This window comes from Lacerta agilis, chromosome 3, assembly GCF_009819535.1.
Source record: "Lacerta agilis isolate rLacAgi1 chromosome 3, rLacAgi1.pri, whole genome shotgun sequence".
Classification (NCBI taxonomy): Eukaryota; Metazoa; Chordata; class Lepidosauria; order Squamata; family Lacertidae; genus Lacerta; species Lacerta agilis.
Window position 1 is genome coordinate 62,624,314 of NC_046314.1, and position 21,878 is coordinate 62,646,191.

Here is a 21,878-nt window from a genome sequence, read left to right on the forward strand (position 1 = left end):
TGGTTAGAAAAATTATAACATGGAGTGACCCATTCAAAACTTAATACAGTGCCTTAATTGGAAACTTGTATCAGTATGATAGAGGTTTTCAGATATCTACAAAGGAAAAGAAAAGCCACATTATGCAGCCCCTCCTTTATTAAAGGATGATTTGTACTTTAAGAAGTTCTACAGTTAAAGTGTTCAAGTCAAGCATCTGCTAATGATTAAGGCAAGTAGTAATTTTTGCTCCAAATATTTGACTCTGGACAAAGGCTGTACAAAAATAAAACAGGCCAGAATGAGAGCTTGGATGTCGATTAAGAACATAATTAACAGAGCATTATAGGTAGGTAAACAAAATGATTGTGTTCTACCACTTCAAAGTGTTTGTCAGATATTTTAATATAAACAAGCTTTATTCTTTATGCCAATTGCATTTAATCTTTTTGTTTCATTCTGTTTAAGTTCTTGTTTTGTTTTTGAGTTCCTGCATAATTTCAGTGTTGCTGCCAGAGTCTAATGGGCAATTTCCTATAAATTTTCTTCCAGATGTTTATCATCTTCTACTGGAAAAGAGGATTTAAGTGTTTGCTTTGATATCTCAGGAATAGGAGTTGACAAAATGATAACTACAGTTTCCCTTATTGTTTTAGTATTAGATGTCTGAAAAAATAGCTTGAAGCATGAGAGTGGCGGATTTAAAATGAAAGGGAGCATTCAAAACATTAATCAAAAATAAAGACAAGATTTTTTTTTAAAAAAAACCCTGCTCCTATATAAGTTAAGTTCCACAGTTTTATACAAAATTGTTTTGAACAGAATTGTATTTGCAGCTTAAGAACATTCAGATTCACATCGGCATTTGTCAAGGCAGTCAAGGTTATATGTACAAGAATGAATGCAAATATAACCTGCTATCCAGTGCTAATTAGAATAGACCTATTTAAATAATCAGACATGAGTATGTTCATTAATTTCAGTGGGTCTACTATGAGTATGACTTGGTTGGATATCACCATAGTAACCAAATAGCAACTGTCCAGAAAAAGCTGCCACGACCTGCTCCTATGGCATTAGCAGTGGCGATACAGTATTTGCAGAAATAATATGTAAAGCTTTTCTCCTTGGGTTGAATACAGTGGTGGATTTGAGCTAGCAGAAAGCACTGTCGTTTGCATGGCACTCAGTTATGGAAATCTTCCCGATATTCTGCAGCCCTCCATGAGCGATTTCTGGTGCTGTTGTTGGTCTCCCAACACCCACGCACCACTTTTTAAGGGGTAGCAGCAGGTAGGGACCGTGAGAGATGGGTTAGGGTGAGAGTAAGCTTCATAAGTGATTGGGGATTTGAACCCTGGGTCTCCGAGGCCCCAGTTCAACACTTTGCTTACACATTGGCTCTATAGAGATATACCGGTAACTTGCCTATCTCACATAAAGGCCATAAAATGGATTCTTTTACAGCTCAGGACCCTGAAATCTGTACCATGGCATGCAGCACAAAGCAGCTATATAAAAACCTGAACATTTGCTTTATTTTTTTATAGTTATACAGATACTGTGATGATTGCAGTTCCTCCGACATATGCTGCCTGCCTGGCCTACATTGCTATAAACCTACACTATAAGGCACCCCCATGGCACTCACACTATTAGTGTCACGTGTGAAAGTTCCCAATGTGAACTGCAGTAAAGTTTTCACATGGATTAATAGCGTTTCGGTACAGTCCAGTTTCAAACCCTTGTTTTGTATTTAGGGGCTTTGCAGGCAGTGCTAAGTCAAGGGCACTAGGGAGGAGAGCTACGGACGTGATACAGCGGCAAGTAGGGAGAGAACGAACTGCGGAGGCCCGCCTGTGGCCCCAAGCGGAGGAGTTCACTCGGGGAGAAGGAGTTCGAGCTTTGCACTCTGTACATGCGCTTGTTTCCGGGCCCCGCCGGGATGTCGGCGCCAGAAGGCAGCCTCTAGGGGTCGCTGGTGTGGCGAATAAAGGCCGCCTCTCGGGAACAAGGGAGCGAGAGAGGGAGGTGGGCGGGCTGAGGAGAAGGCGAGGAAGGTGGCGGCGGGTCTGAGGCCGAGAGCGAGAGACGCAAACAACTTTTTCGTAGCGAGTTGCAGGCACCGGCCCGTCGTGCATGAACTGTAACCTGACACTGGAGCGAAGAGAAAGGGAGCGAAGCAGCGGAGGAGGAGGAGAAGGAGAAGAAGAAGCGGAGAAGAGGAAGCCCCGCCAAGGAGCCGCCGAGGGGGATGGTGGTTGCCGCCTCCGCCTCCTCCAGCCGCTCCTAGGGGCGTCCGGCACCCGGGCGAAGCCGGCAATGGGCAGGAGGGAAGCCGCCTGAGCCTCCGGCGAACTTTTCCCCCACCTTCACGCCGGGCAGTCGGAGCGGAGCAGGCGGATGGAGGATGCGCTCTGCCCGGCGGGCTGTCTGAGCAGGAGGCGGCGGCGAAGGAAGCGACGGGGGCGCCGACGACGATGAAGAAGCTGCTGCTTGCGCCGCCGTTGCCTCTGCCTCCGCCGCGCTACAGCGCGGGTTTCCCGGAGCCCCGTCCTCATGTGGCCCCGCCGCCCACCGCGGGGGCTCCCGGGCAGGGAGCGGGCTGGCGGCGGAGGAGGCCCCTCTCGCTGCTGCCCTTCCTCTCCCTGCGCGACTACGGCTTCTGCATGGCCGCCTTGCTGCTCTTCTGCCTGGGCTCCCTCTTCTACCAGCTCAACGGGGGCGCCCCTCGCTTTCTGCTGGACCTGAGGCACTATCTGGGTAAGGAGGGCTCAGGGAAGGATGAGGGAGTGGGGCTGCTGCTGCCCGAGGAAGGAGGAGGAGGGGGGTGAGGGGGTGAAGAGCAAACCGGTAGCGTAGCGCCTCGTGGGCTTGTGTGGTGAGTTGCGGTGCGAGCCGTCTTCGTTAAGGGGGAGAGATGTCTGGCTTCTCCCCACCCTTACTGGACGGTGTGTGTGTCATAGTTCTCCGAAGTTGGTAGTGCTCTCCACTGTCAGGAGACATCCAACCAACTTCTTAATTGGCGTCTTTACCATTCTGCCTAGTGAAAGGGTCTAAGTTCTACTAGTAAGGGTTGGAGGGGCGTTTGTTCCCAACACACAAACATGCAAGAGCAAGTGGCATGTTTTTCCTCACTAGGGAAGCGTTGCCGCCTTACCGAGTAGCTGTGCGCCTGCAGCGGTCGGTTGCGTTGGTAAATGGTCGCATTTGAATCGAAATGTTTGAAAACTTTTGCAGTTGGGAAGAGTGGCTTGGAGTATTTCGGTTGCATGCCCCTTTGTCCCTCTCATATTCCATTAGACTGTATGAAGGAGGAAGTGGGGGGTTCCTTTTATTATAGCTGCTGCTGCTAATAGTACAGAAAATGATGCTTTTGATAAAGGCATTGAAAGGTCACTTGCTTTGCAGTTATATAGTCCGGTAGTGTCAAGTCAAGGGATGAGGAACCCGTGGCCCTCCAGCTGTCTGACTCCAAACCTCATCACCAGCAGTCAGACAAGGGGTTGGGTGGGAGTTTTAGTCCAACAGTGTCTGCACGGGTTCCACAGCTCTGGTTCAATCCAACATGCAAGTCCTGAGGTAAGATACTACTCCAGACGTTCACTGCAGATGCCTGCTTAGCCTTTTAATTCAAGGCAGCAAGTTCCATTGTCTCTTTAGGCATGTTCCACTGACAAACTGCTCTTCTAGAACAAAACACTTCCTTCAGCATTCAGTATAAAAGTTCTCCCCATCTGCCCCCCTATAGTCTTTTAAATGCTTGAAAATTGTCAATGGTGATTTCCTCCCCCCCCCCCCACAAGCCTAAATGAACCCATTTCTTTAGCAGGAGCAGCTGGCATGCTTGCTTATTTGCACTCTTCTTATCTTCCATGTGGGGACTTTGTATTTGAGTGTTGGAGGAGCTGCCTGCATGTGTGTTGGAGAAAGGAGGAGGAGGGTGTCCTTAAGGTCACCCTCAGCCTGACCACAAAATAAATCATTGTGGTTCACAGCCAGTCCCAGTGGTAAAATAAATGTGAGCTGTGGACTGACAGTTAGAATTAAGAGACTGCTGGCAATTCAAATGACAGTATTGCTGGATTAAGTTGGCTACAATGAATATTAAAAAAAAGAATTTTACAAGAGCACAGTGAAAGGTGGTGAGAACAACATATGACAATTGGGCTGAACTGGCTATGGCAGGACAGCAGCTACATTGCTGCTTCATTTCTTCTCCCAACATGAGCTCTCATACACTTATTAAGGAATATTTCGCACGTAGCAGCTCCCTGGGATTTTACTTATATGTAAACAAGCCTTCTGTATGCTACTTACTTATTACATTTGTTTCCCACATTTCCTTTGAGGGGGCATACATGGTTTCCCCTATTCTCCATTTTATCGTCACAAAAACCCTGTGAGGTAGGCTACTTGTGAGAGATGGGCCCAAGCTCACCCACCTAGCTTCATGGCCAAGTGGGGATTTGATCTCTGGTCTTCCAGGTTCTAGTTCAACACTCTAACTGCTAACACCACACTGGTGCTTTTTAACTGTATCACTGGCCCGTGCATTGAGAAGATGCAGACACGTCACAGTTTATATGGTTCTTTCTTTAGAAAATCTCTGCATTTTAAATAGTCCTTCAAAACCTTACATGCCCAGCTCTCAACTGTTCACTTCCTTTCTCTTTGCCATGCTTTCTCTTGCATTTTGTTGTTGGGCTTCTGTTATGTACTGAGTTGAATAGGATCCAAACTGCAGCAGGCTGATTGGTCCTAGAACAATAGGATTGAGATTGCAGCAGTCTGACTGGTCCCAGAACAATAGGATTGAGATTGCAGCAGTCTGACTGGTCCCAGAACAATAGGATTGAGATTGCAGCAGCCTGATTGGTCCCAGAACAATAGGATTGAGATTGCAGCAGTCTGATTGGTCCGCAGGAGCCACCCAATCCAGCTCCAGGTGGAAGTGAATCCACACTCTGATTGGCATACAGGAGTATCCCGGAATTAGCCAATCACGTGGGGCCCATTGTGTAAATAGTGTATATAAAGCAAACGTTTTGGGGGAACTACATTCCTCACTACTATGAGCTGAATAAAGAGCATGAGAATCACACTGGACTCCGAGTATCTTTCACTGGCGACGAGGATGGGATCCCGCTGAGCTGACTGCAACACACAGCACCGCAGCAACGCCACCTGCCGCACAGCTGCCTCGCACCGTGTATCCAGGCTTCAGCTCCGGGTCCCAAGGAACTCAAGATGGCAACGGACAGCAGCTTCTCGCCGTTCAACCCAGCATCAGGAGACTGGGAAGGATACGCCACCCGTTTCACCTTTCTTCTAGAAGCTAAAGGGGTCACCAACGATGCCAAGAAGAGGGCGATATTCTTCAGCGTCTGTGGAGAGGAGACATTCGAAATCGCCCGGGCTCTCCTTGCGCCTGATGATGTCGCTACTGTTCCTTACAAAACAGTAATGGAACGGCTGAAGGGGCACTTCTCGCCACAGCCCTCGGTGGTGGCTCGTCGAAATGCCTTCTATGCAAAGCGGCAAGCCCCTGGGGAAACCATAACGGGGTTTGTGACCTCCCTCCGCCAAGCCGCTCGGTTCTGCAACTTCTCAGAGTTGGAGAACATGCTGCGTGACCGCCTTGTCGGTGGCCTGAGGGACGAGAAGCTGCAACGACGCCTCTATGCCAAGAAGGACCTAACGTTCCAGGTCGCTCTGGAGGAGGCCCTGGCAACAGAAGCCGCCGAGAGGTCGATGCAAGAGGCACGGCCGAGTGTGCCGTCCCAACCAAGGGTCCACCACGAGGACCTCATCGACAATTCAGGATCAGACAGGGAGGAGGTGCACAGAGTACAGCAGCGCACTCAAGCCGTGCACACACCACAGCTGCCTCGACCAGAAGGAGGGAACTGCGCAAGCTGCGGGGAGAATCACGAGAGGAGGACCTGCCGTTTCCGCAATGCCGAGTATCTTTCACCTTCCTTGCAAATCTTGTGCCTACCACCCTGCATTGTAATAGGTAGCACAATCCTAACCTTCAAACTGCTCTGCTGGAGGAAGTTGGAATGTGGTTGCAGTTTCTGAGGGTGGGGGGAAGGCGGTGTCTCCACTGAAAGCATTGGTGGAACCTACCAGTGGTGGTACAGTATTGTCATTGGCAGTGTAAATCCTCAAAATGGGTTGTTTCAGGGAGCAGAAGGGGGGTGAGCTGGACTGGGCAAGGGTCTGCTGGAACATAAGCCAATCCTGTTATTTGCAAGGGTGTGGAGCGTGATCCAGGCTTCTCTGCTGTGCCAACCCAATGTTGGTGCAGCAATTTTTGGAGGCAATTTTACTGACCCCCCCCCCACGCTACTTTCTGCCTTGGCCTGCACAAGTGGCAGGGCTACAGTTGCGATTGTGGCTCTGCTATTCTGTTCATTTACTATGGCTGGGAGGTAGGATTGCTCTGAGTTAATATAGACACCATTGTGTCTTCACAGTATATACAACACACCCCACTATCTTCTATCTTCATTTCGAATTCCAGTAGCCTCTGTTTCACTAGCAGCACCATTTACTGATAGTTGTTTTGTATGTGTCCATGTTGCAGTACCTTTTTCTGAATTACCCAATAGGGTTGTTTCGGATTTGGTGGATGCATTGTCAGGACCAGTTATCACATCTTTGTGCCTGTAATACAGTTTTTCTGCTAATACTTTTTTTCCCCAAGAAGCTCTGCCCCTCTTCTCCTTAAGCAATGGAAATAACATGTATTTTAATTCATTGAAAGTATTTATGAATTTCCTTTCTGCTCCCAAGGTGATCTACAGAAATTAAAAATGACAATCTAGGTAAACACCAATTAAAATGATTAAAGCTTCTCTTTATTTGTTGCCCCAAATTGTGACTTTTGGTACTTTCCAAATCACTGTGCCTCCTGAATGCATTTAACAGTGAAGACTTTATTGAAGGAATGTGAATCTCTCAAGTATGTGGCTGGGAAAACCACAGGGGGTTGCAGGGACTGAACTTCTAGTTTCCTGAAGCAGAAATAAGTGATACCCAATCAAAACAGTGCAATCCAGACTTCTGGCTTGAAGACTGCAAGCAAAAGAGTTGGGAGCAGGGCAGGGGGGAAGAAGGGATTATTAAATACTTGGAAGTAAAAATGTGCTTTGGGTTTTCTTCTGGTTTTGTGCAATGAAACGGCAACATACTGTGCTAATTGGTAATAAGAAGCAAGAAAATAAAATGGTGATCAGTTAAAATCAGGAAATGAGAATTGGCATTGAAATAAGATGTATTGTGTAATGTCATTCTGAAACATGTTGGTTTCAAAACTATTTTAAAAGCTGCATAGTAGAAGCATAGCATTTTGTTGCACAGGTGAAAACAATATATCAGTGATGCAAGCTGTAGAAATTCAAATTTATAGAATTGTAGAGTTGGAAGGGATCCTGAGTGTCATCTAGTTAAGTATCTCTCCCCTCCTCCATTTTTAGCTGACATGCAGACAGTTGGAGCTTAGGATGCAAGTTATAAACACTAACAAACTTAAATTTGAATTGAGGCCATAAATTAGGCCATAAATTGGTTACTGGATGTGGTCAGAAATTTAATCTAAATCAAATTCCTTATGAAAACACAGTTGAAGTGAAGAACAGGTTTACGGATTTAGATTTGGTGGATAGAGTGCCTGAAGAACTGTGGATGGAGGCTTGTAACATTATACAGGAGGCAGCAACGAAAACCATCCCAATGAAAAAGAAATGCAAGAAAGCAAAGTGGCTGTCCAATGAGGCCTTACAAATAGCAGGGGAGAGAAGACAAGCAAAATGCGAGGGAGATAGTGAAAGATACAGGAAATTGAATGAAGATTGCCAAAGAATAGCAAGGAGAGACAAGAGGGCCTTTCTAAACGAGCAATGCAAAGAAATAGAGGAAAATAACAGAATGGGAAAAACCAGAGATCTGTTCAAGAAAATTGGAGATATGAAAGGAACATTTTGTACAAAGATTACCACAATTAAGGACAAAAGTGGAAAGGACCTAACAGAAGCAGAAGACATCAAGAAGAGGTGGCAAGAATACACAGAGGAATTATACCAGAAAGATATGGAGGTCTCATACACCCCAGGTAGTGTGGTTGCTGACCTTGAGCCAGACATCCTGGAGAGTGAAGTCAAATGGGCCTTAGAAAGCCTTGCTAACAACAAGGCCAGTGGAAGTGATGATATTCCAGCTGAACTATTTAAAATTTTAAAAGATGATGCTGTTATGGTGCTACACTCAATATGCCAGCAAGTTTGGAAAACTCAGCAGTGGCCAGAGGATTGGAGAAGAGTCTTGTGTGGAAACTGATGGTTGAAGTTAGTTATACCTGTAAGGAAATCTCTTCCCTTCCCTTTTTGTAGATGCATTTTTATCCTGTATGGTTGCTAGAGAAGGAATTTTAAGACACTGGGAAGCTAAAGCAGGCACCCCCAAACTTTGGTCCTCCGGATGTTTTGGCCTACAACTCCCATGATCCCTAGCTAACAGGACCAGTGGTCAGGGATGATGGGAATTGTAGTCCAAAACATCTGGAGGGCCGAAGTTTGGGGAAGCCTGAGCTAGAGGTTTTAAAACTCCAGCTTTAAATGTGAGTAATACATTAGTCAGTTGCTTCAATCAAGGAGTCAAAGAGAAATAAGTTTACAACCCCTTCAGAAAGGTATCTAGGGTGAGAAGAGCTGCAGCAAATTTTCACTGCCCAAAGTATGTTGTCGTTTTCTGCTTTTCATGTGCTGAACCTCTTTTTGGGTTGATTAATTTCTCTGTATATCTGGGGGAATTCTAGGGTTACATTTCAAAGCATTATTTATTGGAGGTGTCATATATAAAAGTGCCTAAAACCACTTGCGCTGTACAATTAAATTGAAACAAACTCTGCCTATAGGCTTCCAGTTCAATCAGCCTTAAGAATGCACCCCACTTAGTCCACATATATTTGCATGCCAAAAGATACTGTAAGTGAGTAGTTGTGCACACATAATCTGCAGGAAGTAATTACGCAATAGAAACATCTGTTCAGAAGCAGATAGTGACTGTAGATTTTAGACCAAAGAAGTGTTTGGGAAGGGAGGGAATGCCTAGCTCTTTATGTGCCTGCCTTATGTTTCACTGCTTGACATCCCCCCTCCCAAGTGTGCAAACCACACATTTGAAATCGTTTATGACTGCTGATGGAATTGGCCAGAAAAAGCATTGGGTCTGAAAAGAGTCACTTCTCTGATCTAAATTCTCCCTTCCCCAAATGGGTTTTCTTTTTTAATGTGTTGTGGTACTGTTGTCATATAATGTGTAGGAAGCTGTTTGGTTTTCTTGGCACTTCTGTTTCTCTAAGTACGGAGTAGTAAAGATGTGCATCCAACCAAGAACAAACTTAGTTGGTCTCTAAGGTGCTACTGGAAGGGAAGGAATTTTTTTAAATTTTTTGTTTTGTTTTGACTATGGCAGACCAACACGGCTACCTACCTGTAACTGCTTTCTCTGGTGTATGCCTTTTTATGCTCCTCCCGGTGACATTAGAATTTTATTTGTTATATTTTGCTCAGCTGTGCCTGTTTAAACAAGAAGAGATGTAATTACCTTATAAACAGTGTGGCACTCCAGACACCTTTACATTTATATTGCATGATTTTCTCTGCCACCTTGAGCAGTGAGTTTGTGTGTGTTAGCTGCATTCCTCTCCTGCTGTACCTTTTATCTCTCCTGTAACCTATTTCACTATTTTCCCCATTTTGCTCAGGTTTTTGCTTTCCTATCACTTCCTTTGTCTGGCTGCTTGCTCTTGTCACCTACTGCCCCCACCCCCCACCGTTATCAATTGCATGGGCTAGAGTGCAGAAGAGGTGCTCTGGTGGGTTATCAGGCTCACACAATTGTTTATATTTGTATTAAAAACCTATGGAACATAAAGGGGAAATGGAATAGCTATAGAAGATTTAAATTTAAAGCAGCTTGGGAAGTATTGCCAAATGTTACTAGGCAACAACATTATATAAATAATACTTTGAACATAAGAGCCCTGCTAGATCAGACCAAAAAGCTCATCTTGAGTCGCATCCCGTTCCCACAGTGGCCCATCCAGATGCTTACGGGAATCCCATAAGCAGAATATAAACGCAACAGTCATTTCTCACTTGTGATTCCCAGCAAATGGTATACAGAGGCATGCTGCATCCAAAGAGGAGTGGTTATTAATTGCCTTATGCTCCATGGATTTGTCAAATCTTCTCTTAAAGTTATCCAAGTTGGTGGCCACCCCTCCATCCTGTGGGAGCAGATGCCATAGTTTTAACCATGTGCTACCTGAATACGTGCTTTCTCTTGTCTGTCATGCATTTTCATGTCTGTATCATGTCTATTGTATACTGCATTATTTGTCATTTTGCTAAACTAGAAAGCTCCAACTTTTACCCATGGGGGTTTTCTTCAGCCTCTTGATTGTTTTGGGTGCTCTTTTTGGAACATACAGTATCCTTTTTGAGGTATTCTAAGTGTGGTCGCACCATATGACATTATACAAAATGGCATTATATTGGCAGCTTTAGTTTAAATCCCTTAATGAGTGCTAACATGGAATTTCCCTTTTTCATAGTTGTTGCACACTGGGTCATCTTCGTCCACTATGACCCCAAGATCTCATTTCTGTACAGTCGCTGCCAGTTCAGACCTCATTAGTATATAAGTAGCATTATGATTTTTGTCCCAATGTGCATCACTTTACACTTATACTGAATCACACTGGCCATTTTACTACCCATTCACCCAATTTCGAAATAACATTTTGGAACTTTTCATAATCCATTTTTGTTTTAGCCTCCCTGAACAATTTGGTGTAGACGCCAAACTTTGTTTCCTCACTGCTCATGCCTAATTATTTTTATTCAGTGTGGTGCTAATGGCCTGGTTCAGACATACTGGGAAATGATGGTTTCCAAGTATATAAATGGCCAAACTGCGGGAGGCAGTGAAAGATAGGTGTGCCTGGCGTGCTCTGGTCCATGGGGTCACAAAGAGTCAGACGCGACTGAACAACAACAACAAATATATAAATGAGCTTACATATATAAGCCTTTTGCTTGCATGCTTTTTCTCTTCACTCATCTCATCACAGGAGAGGAGGAGATAACAAGCCAAGGTTTGTCACTGTTGTTTCCTTCTTTTTCCTCAAATCATAGTTCAAACAAAGCAGTTTACAGAGTTTGGGTGTCAGAGGACTTATTGGTTTATGAATTAATGGGAAACCATGGATATCAAATGAATCCTGAATTTCCAAAGTGCTTCACATTTTAAAATTTTATTTATTCAAAATATTTTAAAGCTGTTCTACAGGAAAATGTACAGGATTCAAACTACAAGAAAGAAGATTCCACCTAAACATTAGGAAGAACTTCCTGACAGTGAGAGCTGTTCGGCAGTGGAATTTGCTACCAAGGAGTGTGGTGGAGTCTCCTTCTTTGGAGGTCTTTAAGCAGAGGCTTGACAGCCATCTGTCAGGAATGCTTTGATGGTGTTTCCTGCTTGGCAGGGGGTTGGACTGGATGGCCCTTGTGGTCTCTTCCAACTCTATGATTCTATGTCCAGGGCAGCTTAGAACAGAGTAATACCTACCACATGCACACTGCTCACTGCCATGTTTTGCTCTGATGGTGTTTACATATATAATGGACTGGGGGCAGCAGATAATGGGTTTAGTTTACCCTAATAATGCCGGAGTATGGCTCATCACTTTCCAGTTTTTCAATTCATCCAATGCATTTTGGAAAAGGTTCAGTTCTGTGTAAATGTAAATTTACCATTCAGTATTTTGCTCAGATTAAATGTAAAGGCAAAGGGACCCCTGACCATTAGGTCCAGTCGTGTCCGACTCTGGGGTTGCAACGCTCATCTCGCTTTATTGGCTGAGGGAGCCAGCATACAGATTCCGGGTCATGTGGCCAGCATGACTAAGCCGCTTCTGGCGAACCAGAGCAGTGCACGGAAACGGCGTTTACCTTCCCGCCGGAGCGGTACCTATTTATCTACTTGCACTTTGACGTACTTTCGAACTGCTAGGTGGGCAGGTGCTGGGACCGAGCAGCGGGAGCTCACCCCATCACGGGGATTCGAACTGCCGACCTTCTGATCAGCAAGCCCTAGGCTCTGTGGTTTAACCCACAGCGCCACCCACGTCCCATTTTGCTCAGATTAAGGTTACCATATTTTTTCAATGAATCCAGGGACACTTTAATTAATTAATAACTACACGTTCAGGGCATTGATGCTGCAGCAATGGCGGTGGCAGAGGGGCCGCCACCGCCTTAACTTCAACTGCCACATTTCCACTTCCTCCGGGGCTTCTATCTCCTTTCTCCGTGAGCCTGGGCAGCCCCTGAGTTGTTGGTTCTTTGGTGGTGGTGGTGGAGGAGGAGGAGAAGTATTGCCACACTGCCTTTCGGAACAGCCCCATCCCAAGTTAACTCCTACTTGCGTGCAAGCAGGAGGGGGCAGGGATCTCTCAGCACAATCCCTCCCTTCCCATCGGAGCAGCCCCAATCCCATTCCTACTTGCGTGCAAGCAGGAGGGGTGGGGATCCTTCAGCTGGGAAAGGAGGTTTCCCGTTGCCTAACTGAGAGATCCCTGCTTCCCTCCTGCTTCCACACAAGCTCTGATTAGCCTCCCTTCACAGCTAAGAGATCCCTGCCCCGCTCCTGCTTCCACACAAGTAGGAGTTAGGAGGCTGCTCCGATAGGCAGCATGAAGCCTCCCTTCACAGCTCATTTGCTGGGGTCAGGGAAGGTGGAGGCAGCCCGGAAGCTGCATCTTAGAGCCCCTGCACCACCATCATATGGGGACTTCCGAGCAGCTCCTGAAGCCAGCCAGAGCCAACTGCTCTAGGCTGCTGAGACTGCTGCTGCTGTGTTTCCCGGGGACATTAGATGAAATCCGGGGACATCCCAGGGATGGAATTTGTCCAGGGACTTATTCGCAAATCCGGGGACTGTCCCCGGGAAATGGGGATGTCTGGTAACCCTAGCTCAGATGCTTTAGGGACAATGGACATGATAGAGACCAGTTCAGTCTGTAAATGTTTAAAGTGTAATAGATATCGCCTTAGTTGTCAGTCATTCAGATGTTGGGAGTTTTTTGTGATCAACCAGCCAAGAAAAACAAAATGCAGTGTAAAATACAAAATCATAGCCTCCATAAAACTAATTATTAAAGATGACTAGGATCGAACCATCTCAGAAGGTATAAGACACAAAACCATTTGGATATTTTGGTACCTGCTCAGTAATAAGTGATTTAAACAGCAAAAAACCAAACATAAGCACTAGAAAAGATAGTAGTTTATTATTTTCATATTGAAATCCCTGATAATAATAATAATAATAATAATTTATTATTTGTACCCCGCCCATCTGGCTGGGTCTCCCCAGCCACTCTGGGCGGCTTCCATCAAACATTAAAATACATTTAAAATATCACAGTTTAAAAACTTCCCTAAACAGGGCTGCCTTTAGGAATTTTCTGAATGTCAGGTAGTTGTTTATTCCCTTGACTTCTGATGGGGGGGCGTTCCACAGGGCGGGCGCCACTACCGAGAAGGCCCTCTGCCTGGTTCCCTGTAGTTTTGCTTCTCGCAGTGAGGGAACCGACAGAAGGCCCTCGGCGCTGGATCTCAGTGTCCGGGCTGAATGATGGGGGTGGAGACGCTCCTTCAGGTATACAGGACCGAGGCCGTTTAGGGCTTTAAAGGTCAGCACCAACACTTTGAATTGTGCTCGGAAACGTACTGGGAGCCAATGTAGATCTCTCAGGACCGGTGTTATGTGGTCCCGGCGGCCCCTCCCAGTCACCAGTCTAGCTGCCGCATTCTGGATTAATTGCAGTTTCCGGGTCACCTTCAAAGGAAGCCCCACATAGAGCGCATTGCAGTAGTCCAAGCGGGAGATAACTAGAGCATGTACCACTCTGGCGAGACAGTCCGCGGGCAGGTAAGGTCTCAGCCTGCGTACCAGATGGAGCTGGTAGACAGCCGCCCTGGACACAGAATGAACCTGTGCCTCCATGGACAGCTGTGAGTCCAAAATGACTCCCAGGCTGCGCACCTGGTCCTTCAGGGGCACAGTTACCCCATTCAGGACCAGGGAGTCCCCCACACCCACTCGCCCCCTATCCCCCAAAAACAGTACTTCTGTCTTGTCAGGATTCAACCTCAATCTGTTAGCCGCCATCCATCCTCCAACCGCCTCCAGGCACTCACACAGGACCTTCACCGCCTTCACTGGTTCTGATTTAAAAGAGAGGTAGAGCTGGGTATCATCCGCATACTGATGAACACCCAGCCCAAACCCCCTGATGATCTCTCCCAGCGGCTTCATATAGATATTAAAAAGCATGGGGGAGAGGACGGAACCCTGAGGCACCCCACAGGTGAGAGCCCAGGGGTCTGAACACTCATCCCCCATCACCACTTTCTGAACACGGCCCAGAAGGAAGGAGCGGAACCACTGTATAACAGTGCCCCCAGCTCCCAACCCCTCTAGCCGGTCCAGAAGGATGTTATGGTCGATGGTGTCAAAGGCCGCTGAGAGATCCAGCAGAACTAGGAAACAGCTCTCACCTTTGTCCCTAGCCCGCCGGAGATCATCGACCAGCGCGACCAAGGCAGTTTCAGTCCCATGATGAGGCCTGAATCCCGATTGGAAGGGATCCAAATGGTCCGCATCCTCCAGGCGTGCCTGGAGTTGTTCCGCAACCACCCGCTCAATCACCTTGCCCAAGAATGGTAAATTTGAGACTGGGCGATAGTTGGCCATATTGGCCGGGTCTAAAGATGTTTTTTTAAGAAGCGGTTTAATGACCGCCTCCTTCAGCGGGTATGGGAAGACTCCCTCACAGAGGGAAGCGTTCACCACCCCGCGGAGCCCATCGCCCAGTCCTTCCCGGCTCGCTTTTATTAGCCAGGATGGGCAAGGATCAAGGACACAGGTGGTTGGTTTCACTCGTCCAAGCAGCCTGTCCACATCCTCGGAGGTAACAGATTGAAATTGATCCCATGAAACATGACTAGACAGAGCTCTAGCACTCTCCCGCCCCAGCCCTGCTCCCACGGTGGAATCTACCTCCTTCCGAATCTGAGCGACTTTATCTGCAAAAAACTTTGCAAAAGCATTGCAGGAGATCTTGGGGTCCCTACCAGGCCCCGATGACGATGGTGGTTCTGCTAAACTGCGAACCACCTGGAAGAGTCTCCTGCTGCTGTTTTCTGCAGATGCAATAGAAACGGTGAAGAAGGCCCTCTTCGCCGTTGCCATTGCCACTTGGTAGGCTCGAAGTTGAGCTCTAGCCAGTGTCCGGTCAGATTCAGAATGAGTTTTCCGCCACCGGCGCTCTAGCCGTCTCAGCGACTGTTTCATCGCCCTCAGCTCCGGGGAAAACCACGGGGCTGTCCGGGCTCCATGCAATCGGAGAGGGCGCTTCGGAGCCAGACAGTCAATAGCCCTGGTTAACTCCACGTTCCAGCGGGTCACCAGGGAATCAACTGAAAGGCCACCAACATGGGATAAAGAATGAGAGAATTGTAACCTTGATTAAAGTTTTGGCTACGTGTGGTTTATACTGTGAATTTGGGATGAATCTTGGCATGTTTCTATTTGCACAAGGTAATCCAGAAATGTATCATCTATCTTAAAATTCCATGTAAAATGAAGAGTGTTGGGACTGATTGATTTGAGTATAGCCTGAATGGAAATGAAGTATGTTTAGATAAGTTATTAGGTGTTCCTGTCCTGGCACAGATCTCAAGTTGGCAGAACATGTGCCTTAGAATGCAAGGCTTGCAGTATTAATGTCCTGTTGAATTTACTTAATGGTAGAATAGCATGCTATGCCAAATATATGGGTGGGTTTCCCTGTGTTATTCCTGGCTGATTGGTCAGAATGATTGGAATACATTTCTCTTCCTTCTTGGGTGTTGTACAGTGGTTATTGTTTTAACTGAAGATGAAAGGTACAGTCTTTAAATATATTTCCCTTTAATTTTTTTAAAAATGTATATAAATCCTACTTGTAGTAATGGGCATAGCCGGGGGGGGGGGACAGGAGGGCAGCTGCCTCCCATCAAGTAAATAAAAAGAAATACTTAGCAGCTTGATTCTGCCCCCCCAACATAAGGCCTGCCCCCTAACATAAATCTTGTTTCTGGTTTTTAATTTTAATTAGGGTCTGCTCTGTTTTTCCAGTTTTGCTTTCCTTCATTGACTTCAGATCTTAAATGTTTTTTAAAGGTCACCAGCGGTTTTACTTCTGCAGAACTAATGCTGCTTACCCCATATGCCTTCTTTCTAATCTTTACCATGCCTACAACATCAGATCTTCTCCAGAATGACAGTTTCTGACTCTGATTCAGCTTGTGAAGCTGACCCATATACGGTGGTACCTCAGGTTACATACGCTTCAGGTTACATACGCTTCAGGTTACATACTCCGCTAACCCAGAAATAACGCTTCAGGTTAATAACTTTGCTTCAGGATAAGAACAGAAATTGTGCTGTGGCCAGTGGCGGAGTAAGGCTCCGCGGTACCCGGGGCGGCAAAGGAAACGCCCCGGGGGCGGGGCGTCGTGACATCACATTGTGACGTCATGACGCTCCGCCCCCGGGGCGTTTCCGGGGGTGCCGGCGCCGCTTCTGCAGCCCTCTTTTAAGCCGAAGAGCTCGCTTTTAAGCTCTCCGGCTCAAAAGGAGGCTGTGGAAGCGGCGATCTGATGACAGAGTGCGCCTGCGCGTGCAGGCGCGTGCAGGCGCACTCCGTCGTCGGGCCGTGCGCTGCCGCTCCCAGGGTGACGGAGGGAGCGGCAGCGCGTGGGAATGGTGGGAGGGGCTGCCTCCTGCCACCCCCACGTGCCGCCGTTCGCTCCGTTGCCCCAGGAGCAGCAGCACCGCACACACCGTGCGCTGCTGCTCCCGGGGGGGACGGAGCCAGCGGCAGCGCGTGGGGCTGACAAGCGCCGGCCCCTCCTGCCACTCCCCACGCTGCCGGTCACCCCGGGAGCAGCAGCGCTGCACGGACGGGGTGCTCCCTCGGCCGTGCGCTGTTGCTCCTGGGGTGACGGAGGGAGCGGCAGCGCTTGGGAATGGCGGGAGGGGCTGCCGCTTGTCACCCCCATGCGCCGCCGCTCGCTCCGGTCGCCCCAGGAGCAACAGCGCACGGCCGAGGGAGCACCCCATCTGTGCAGCGCTGCTGCTCCCAGGGTGACCGGCGTTGCCTGGGGAGTGGCGGGAGGGGCGCCGCTTGTCGCCCCCACCCGCCGCTTGTGGCCCCTGTCGCCCGGGGGCGTACCGCCCCCAGCGCCCCCCCCAGCGACGCCCCTGGCTGTGGCGGCGCAGCAGCAGGAGGCCCCCATTAGCTAAAGTGGTGCTTCAGGTTAAGAACAGTTTCGGGTTAAGAATGGACCTCCAGTACGAATTAAGTTCTTTTTTTTTTTTTTTAATAAGAATTTATTGGCATTTTTCTATAACAACATATACCCACACCCACACCTACAATTAAACAAATGCAAAACAAATAAAACAAATACAAACAATGTCAAGTTTTCTTATTGCATCTTTCTAAAAAAAAAAAAAAATTTCTATTTCCATATCTTGACCATTGACTTCCCCTGCCTTTTCACCTTCGAATTTATATCCTTAATCTATTTTATAACCATTTCTCCTGAAAAAAGAAAAAAGAAATTAAATTCAATTATATAGTTACATTCAATTATATCTTCAACATTTTACTAAGAATGCATCGTCATAGTGATACCTCGTCATGATTCTTCTTCATTTATTCTTATCAATTTCTTATCTTAATCTACATCTTAATCTTACTCCTCTTAATCCATAAACTTAATCCACTTAAATTCACTTTACTTATACTCCACCTCACATATCTTCACAAATCATTCGCATCAAATCTATCTCTTCTATCCTTAAGATTGCTGCTAATAACATAAAAACTTGAAATATCTCCTTTCATGTTCAAATAAAGAATATAGCAAAATATTGTTGACAGTATTCACCCTCCGATTTCAATTTACCATATCAGTCTACTTTAAGTTTTACTTAGTGCTTCACCCCACACCCCCTCTGTCCATTATTCTTCTCCTGGTGGCATCAGCACTGAACTTCCATGTAGCTTCCCTCTCCAAACGCCCACAGATCCAGGCACAGTCCAAACCTCTCCTTGCCACGAGTTCAGAGGTGTCCATCTCAACATCTCTCAGCTTCTTCGGTTCTTTGTAACATTCCTTTTCTTCTTGTAAATACCTTAATTCTCTGTCCCTGGCCCCCGAGCTCACACCTCGGGGACTGGATATAAGAAATCTTGACGTCGCTTTGGGGCTGCCACCCCCAAAAAGCGAATTTCTTCTCCGAAGTAGCTCACTCATTTCTCTCCATCTTTCCATCCACCCTCTCAGCTCCTTGGCAAGGCTTTCTTCCAAAGTGTCAAAAGTTTTAAAAGCCTCCTCTGTGGGCAATTGGTTCCATTTCAGACCCCCACACAAGACTTTGACTTTTCTGTAAAGCAGTTCCACCTTCAAGGCAGTGAGTCTCTGTTCATCCGTTAGTCCAGAGTTCAATACCAGTTCAAGGACGAAACCCAGCATACTGGCAGAGGAGGAGGAAGTGGGTGTTATATTTCTACTCCCCTCTTTGTTCGTCGCCATTTTCCTGAGCTGGAGCGCAAATACCGCAACTTTAAATGGAGATATTTTCCTCTAGTTAGCTTCCCGAAAAAAGAGTTTGCCAGTCTCATGTGTCAATTTTAAATACATTGTAGCCAGTTCTGTAGCAGTAATCACTCAGATTGGTTAGATTCTTAAGCTCGAAGGGAGGGAGGCAGGCTGCCTTTCTCCTTCCCCCCGGATCGTTCCGAAAGCACGATTTCTAATCAGATTCTTTACTCACGACCACCGGGTTCCTTTAGCTCCATTCTTCAAAGGTAGAACTTAGACGCTCACCGCGGGCTTTGTCGCCGCATTTGCATCCCGGTTGGGGCATGTCCCCGAAGCCCGGCTCCGTTGTCCCTTCACCCCCACTCCCCCTTTACAGGGGGAGCGAGGGAAGGGTTCGGAGCCTCCGCGGGCGCTGCCGGGGAGCCCAGGGTGCGGGACGCTCTTCCCGCACCCCAACCGGAGCCCCGCTTTGCGGTAGCGGGGCTCCTAACCCCCGGGATGGACAGGGCGCTTCGGACCCGAAGCAGCCCTCGACCACCCGGCGATTGTGTCGCCGCCGGAAGTCAGTACGAATTAAGTTCTTAACCCGAGGTACCACTGTACTAGATCCTATTCTCTTCCATTATGCTGTATACTGTGATTCTGCAGAGGGCCAAAAATGGCCCCTGCCAGAGGTACAGGCTTGGGGGCACATGTGCAAAAATTGCCCCAGAAATGTGTTTCCGGTTGTGAGTTCAGACAAGAACTGGGAGCTGAGCAGTAGGAGAAATTGTAAGGTGATATGAAGGTAGACCAATCAAAGAGCACAACAATGAGAATTCACCACCAAAATCGCACTAGTAGTATGGCAAGATGCAATGTCGGACAAGAAACGGAGACTGCTACGGGTTGGGCCTGTGGCTGTCAATCAGCGAGGCACAAAGCAGACAGCCCCAGATCAGCATCAATCGTTTTCTCTCCTCCTGCTCACCTGTTACGAAGTTGAATCCCTTCCTCCTTTTCCACAAAGTCAGAAAAAGAATAAATGTGATATGTGCCTTTTCAGAGTTCAGAACTTGCAGGCTTCTCACCGCTCAGTCGGTCAGTTAGATTCATGGAGGCTACTATCTGTTATGGTTGTGCTCTGCTTCTGCTGTTGGAGGCAGCAAGGCTTCTGAATGCCAGTTGCTGGAAACCCCAAGAGGGGAGAGAGCTCTTGTGCTTGGGGCCTGTGTGTGGGTTTCCTACAGGCATCTGGTTGGACACTGTGAGAACATGATGGGCTATTGGCTCTTGTTATGTTCTTATAAACTCTAACAGTCTATATAAAAATGAAATACCAGGTACATGTTGATGATAATAACTAGGTTTCTTTATGTAGCAAGAGATCATAAAAACAGTGTCAACATTTGAATTGCTCTTTCCCCTTTTCTGTTATTGTAAATCAATCCAGGACTCCTGAATGTGTGAAGTGATGTGTAAATATAATAAATTAACTTATCACGCCTGCCATGTTAATTAATTAATTAGTCTGTTAAAAATTAACTTGCTTATAGCAAACAACACAGCTTCTCCATAAGATGAGAGTGTAAGAGCTGTTTAGTGTCATAACATCTGGGTAGCAAGAGCATGTAATATTTGGAATAGGCATGAGGATAATTGAAGTGAAAATGATTATGAAATGAGAGGAAACACTGCTATGCATTCTTCATGTCTTTACTTGACACCACACTGCAAAGTGAAAACCACAATGTCCAGTTACTGGAAGTCCAGAGTTTCCACTTTGTACACACCTTTCAGTCTTACCAAGCAGTTCAGAAATGTTTGTTTCTTGCTCTAACTCCTCTCTTTTTTGTAACATTCAAAGTGGAACTTTGCCATATCACCTTTCTGAAGTGTACAAGGCTCGTGAGGGCAGGAATGATTTCTGCATCTTAGTTTGCTTCCAGATGACTTGTTTACCAGGCATTTTTGGCCAATTCGTTTGCACGAATTTGAGGGTAGGTTCATTATCACTCATTCTGGTTTGTCTGTGGGGAGCTAGGACAGTGTTGCATTAAGTAGATGATGCTATGAACCTTAAACAGCTCAGGACTATAATACCTCATGGACCACCTCTCCCCATATGAACTGACATGGACTCTGCTTGGCAGGGGATTGGACTGGATGGCCCTTGTGGTCTCTTCCAACTCTATGATTCTATGATCATTACTTGAGGCCTTTCTTTGGGTGTCCCCTCCATGAGAGGTCTGGAGGGGGTTATGTGATTCATTTGCACCCCAAACTAGTAATAATCCAGAAGCTAACTGGTAGAGTGTGGTATGAAAATGGCTTTCAAAAGTTACACAGAAGTGCAGAAAGTGATTCACCCTCTCTGCGTTATGCCAGCCAGTGGGAGAAGCAAGCACTCACAGATAGGGTGGTGTTCTTTGAACATAGCTGTGTATCATCAGAGGCTTACATGTCTTGTAAATGTGCACAAGAACTTTAGTAACTAACAGGCAATGAGCTGATGCATCACTGTTAAGCTGATGCATCACTCATGTGCCATGATAGTCTTCTTTCCATTCTTCCTGTGCCTCTCTTCTTTTCTTCCCCAGAGAAGACTGGATTGAAGAAAGAAACCAAAGAGCAGGAGCTAGAGGAAGACGTTTCCTCCCTCTAATACATCTGGCCCCAGCCTGGCTTTACATTTGCCACTAGGGATGGACAAATATGAACTACTGGCAAAATATTTCATCCGTACTTGTTGCTAATCTTGGATTACAAGCTTAATACAATGGGCATTTTGGTAAAATATATTATTCAACTTCATAACTGAGAGTTTGTTTCCATGTAAGAAGTGTTAAAAGAACCCTAACTCAAGCCTAACAGTTTTGTTTTTGAAAGTAGTTACTAATTCCTTGAAAATTATGGTTGGCATCACAAACCAAAATTTATGGTCTGTATTTTCAAAGAAAGTGCCAGTATGACAGTCTTAGTAGTTCCGTTTGGCTCTTGCTCAGGGAAGCTCTCCAAATTAGTTCTGCAAATAAAAAATAAAATGTATTCCTTCCCCTTTTCTCTTAACCTCTCTGCTTTAAGCTTCAGAAATGAAACAAAATCTAAGCCCTTGTGTACTTGATCACATAGGCATGTGACCTTTAACGCTGTTCCAGACAGATCTGTGGTTATAGCATAGTTCTT

The 21,878-nt window shown here is 46.6% G+C and overlaps 1 protein-coding gene across 1 annotated transcript in view; it reads left to right on the plus strand.

Annotated features, from left to right (window-relative positions):
* The first annotated feature begins 1,987 nt into the window (after nucleotides 1-1,987).
* Nucleotides 1,988-21,878, plus strand: part of UST (uronyl 2-sulfotransferase) — a 118,496-nt gene continuing 98,605 nt past the window's right edge. The window contains exon 1 of the mRNA XM_033143963.1: nucleotides 1,988-2,742. Coding sequence (XP_032999854.1) covers nucleotides 2,460-2,742 — 283 coding nt within the window. The 5' untranslated portion in view covers nucleotides 1,988-2,459. The remainder of the gene's footprint in view (nucleotides 2,743-21,878) is intronic.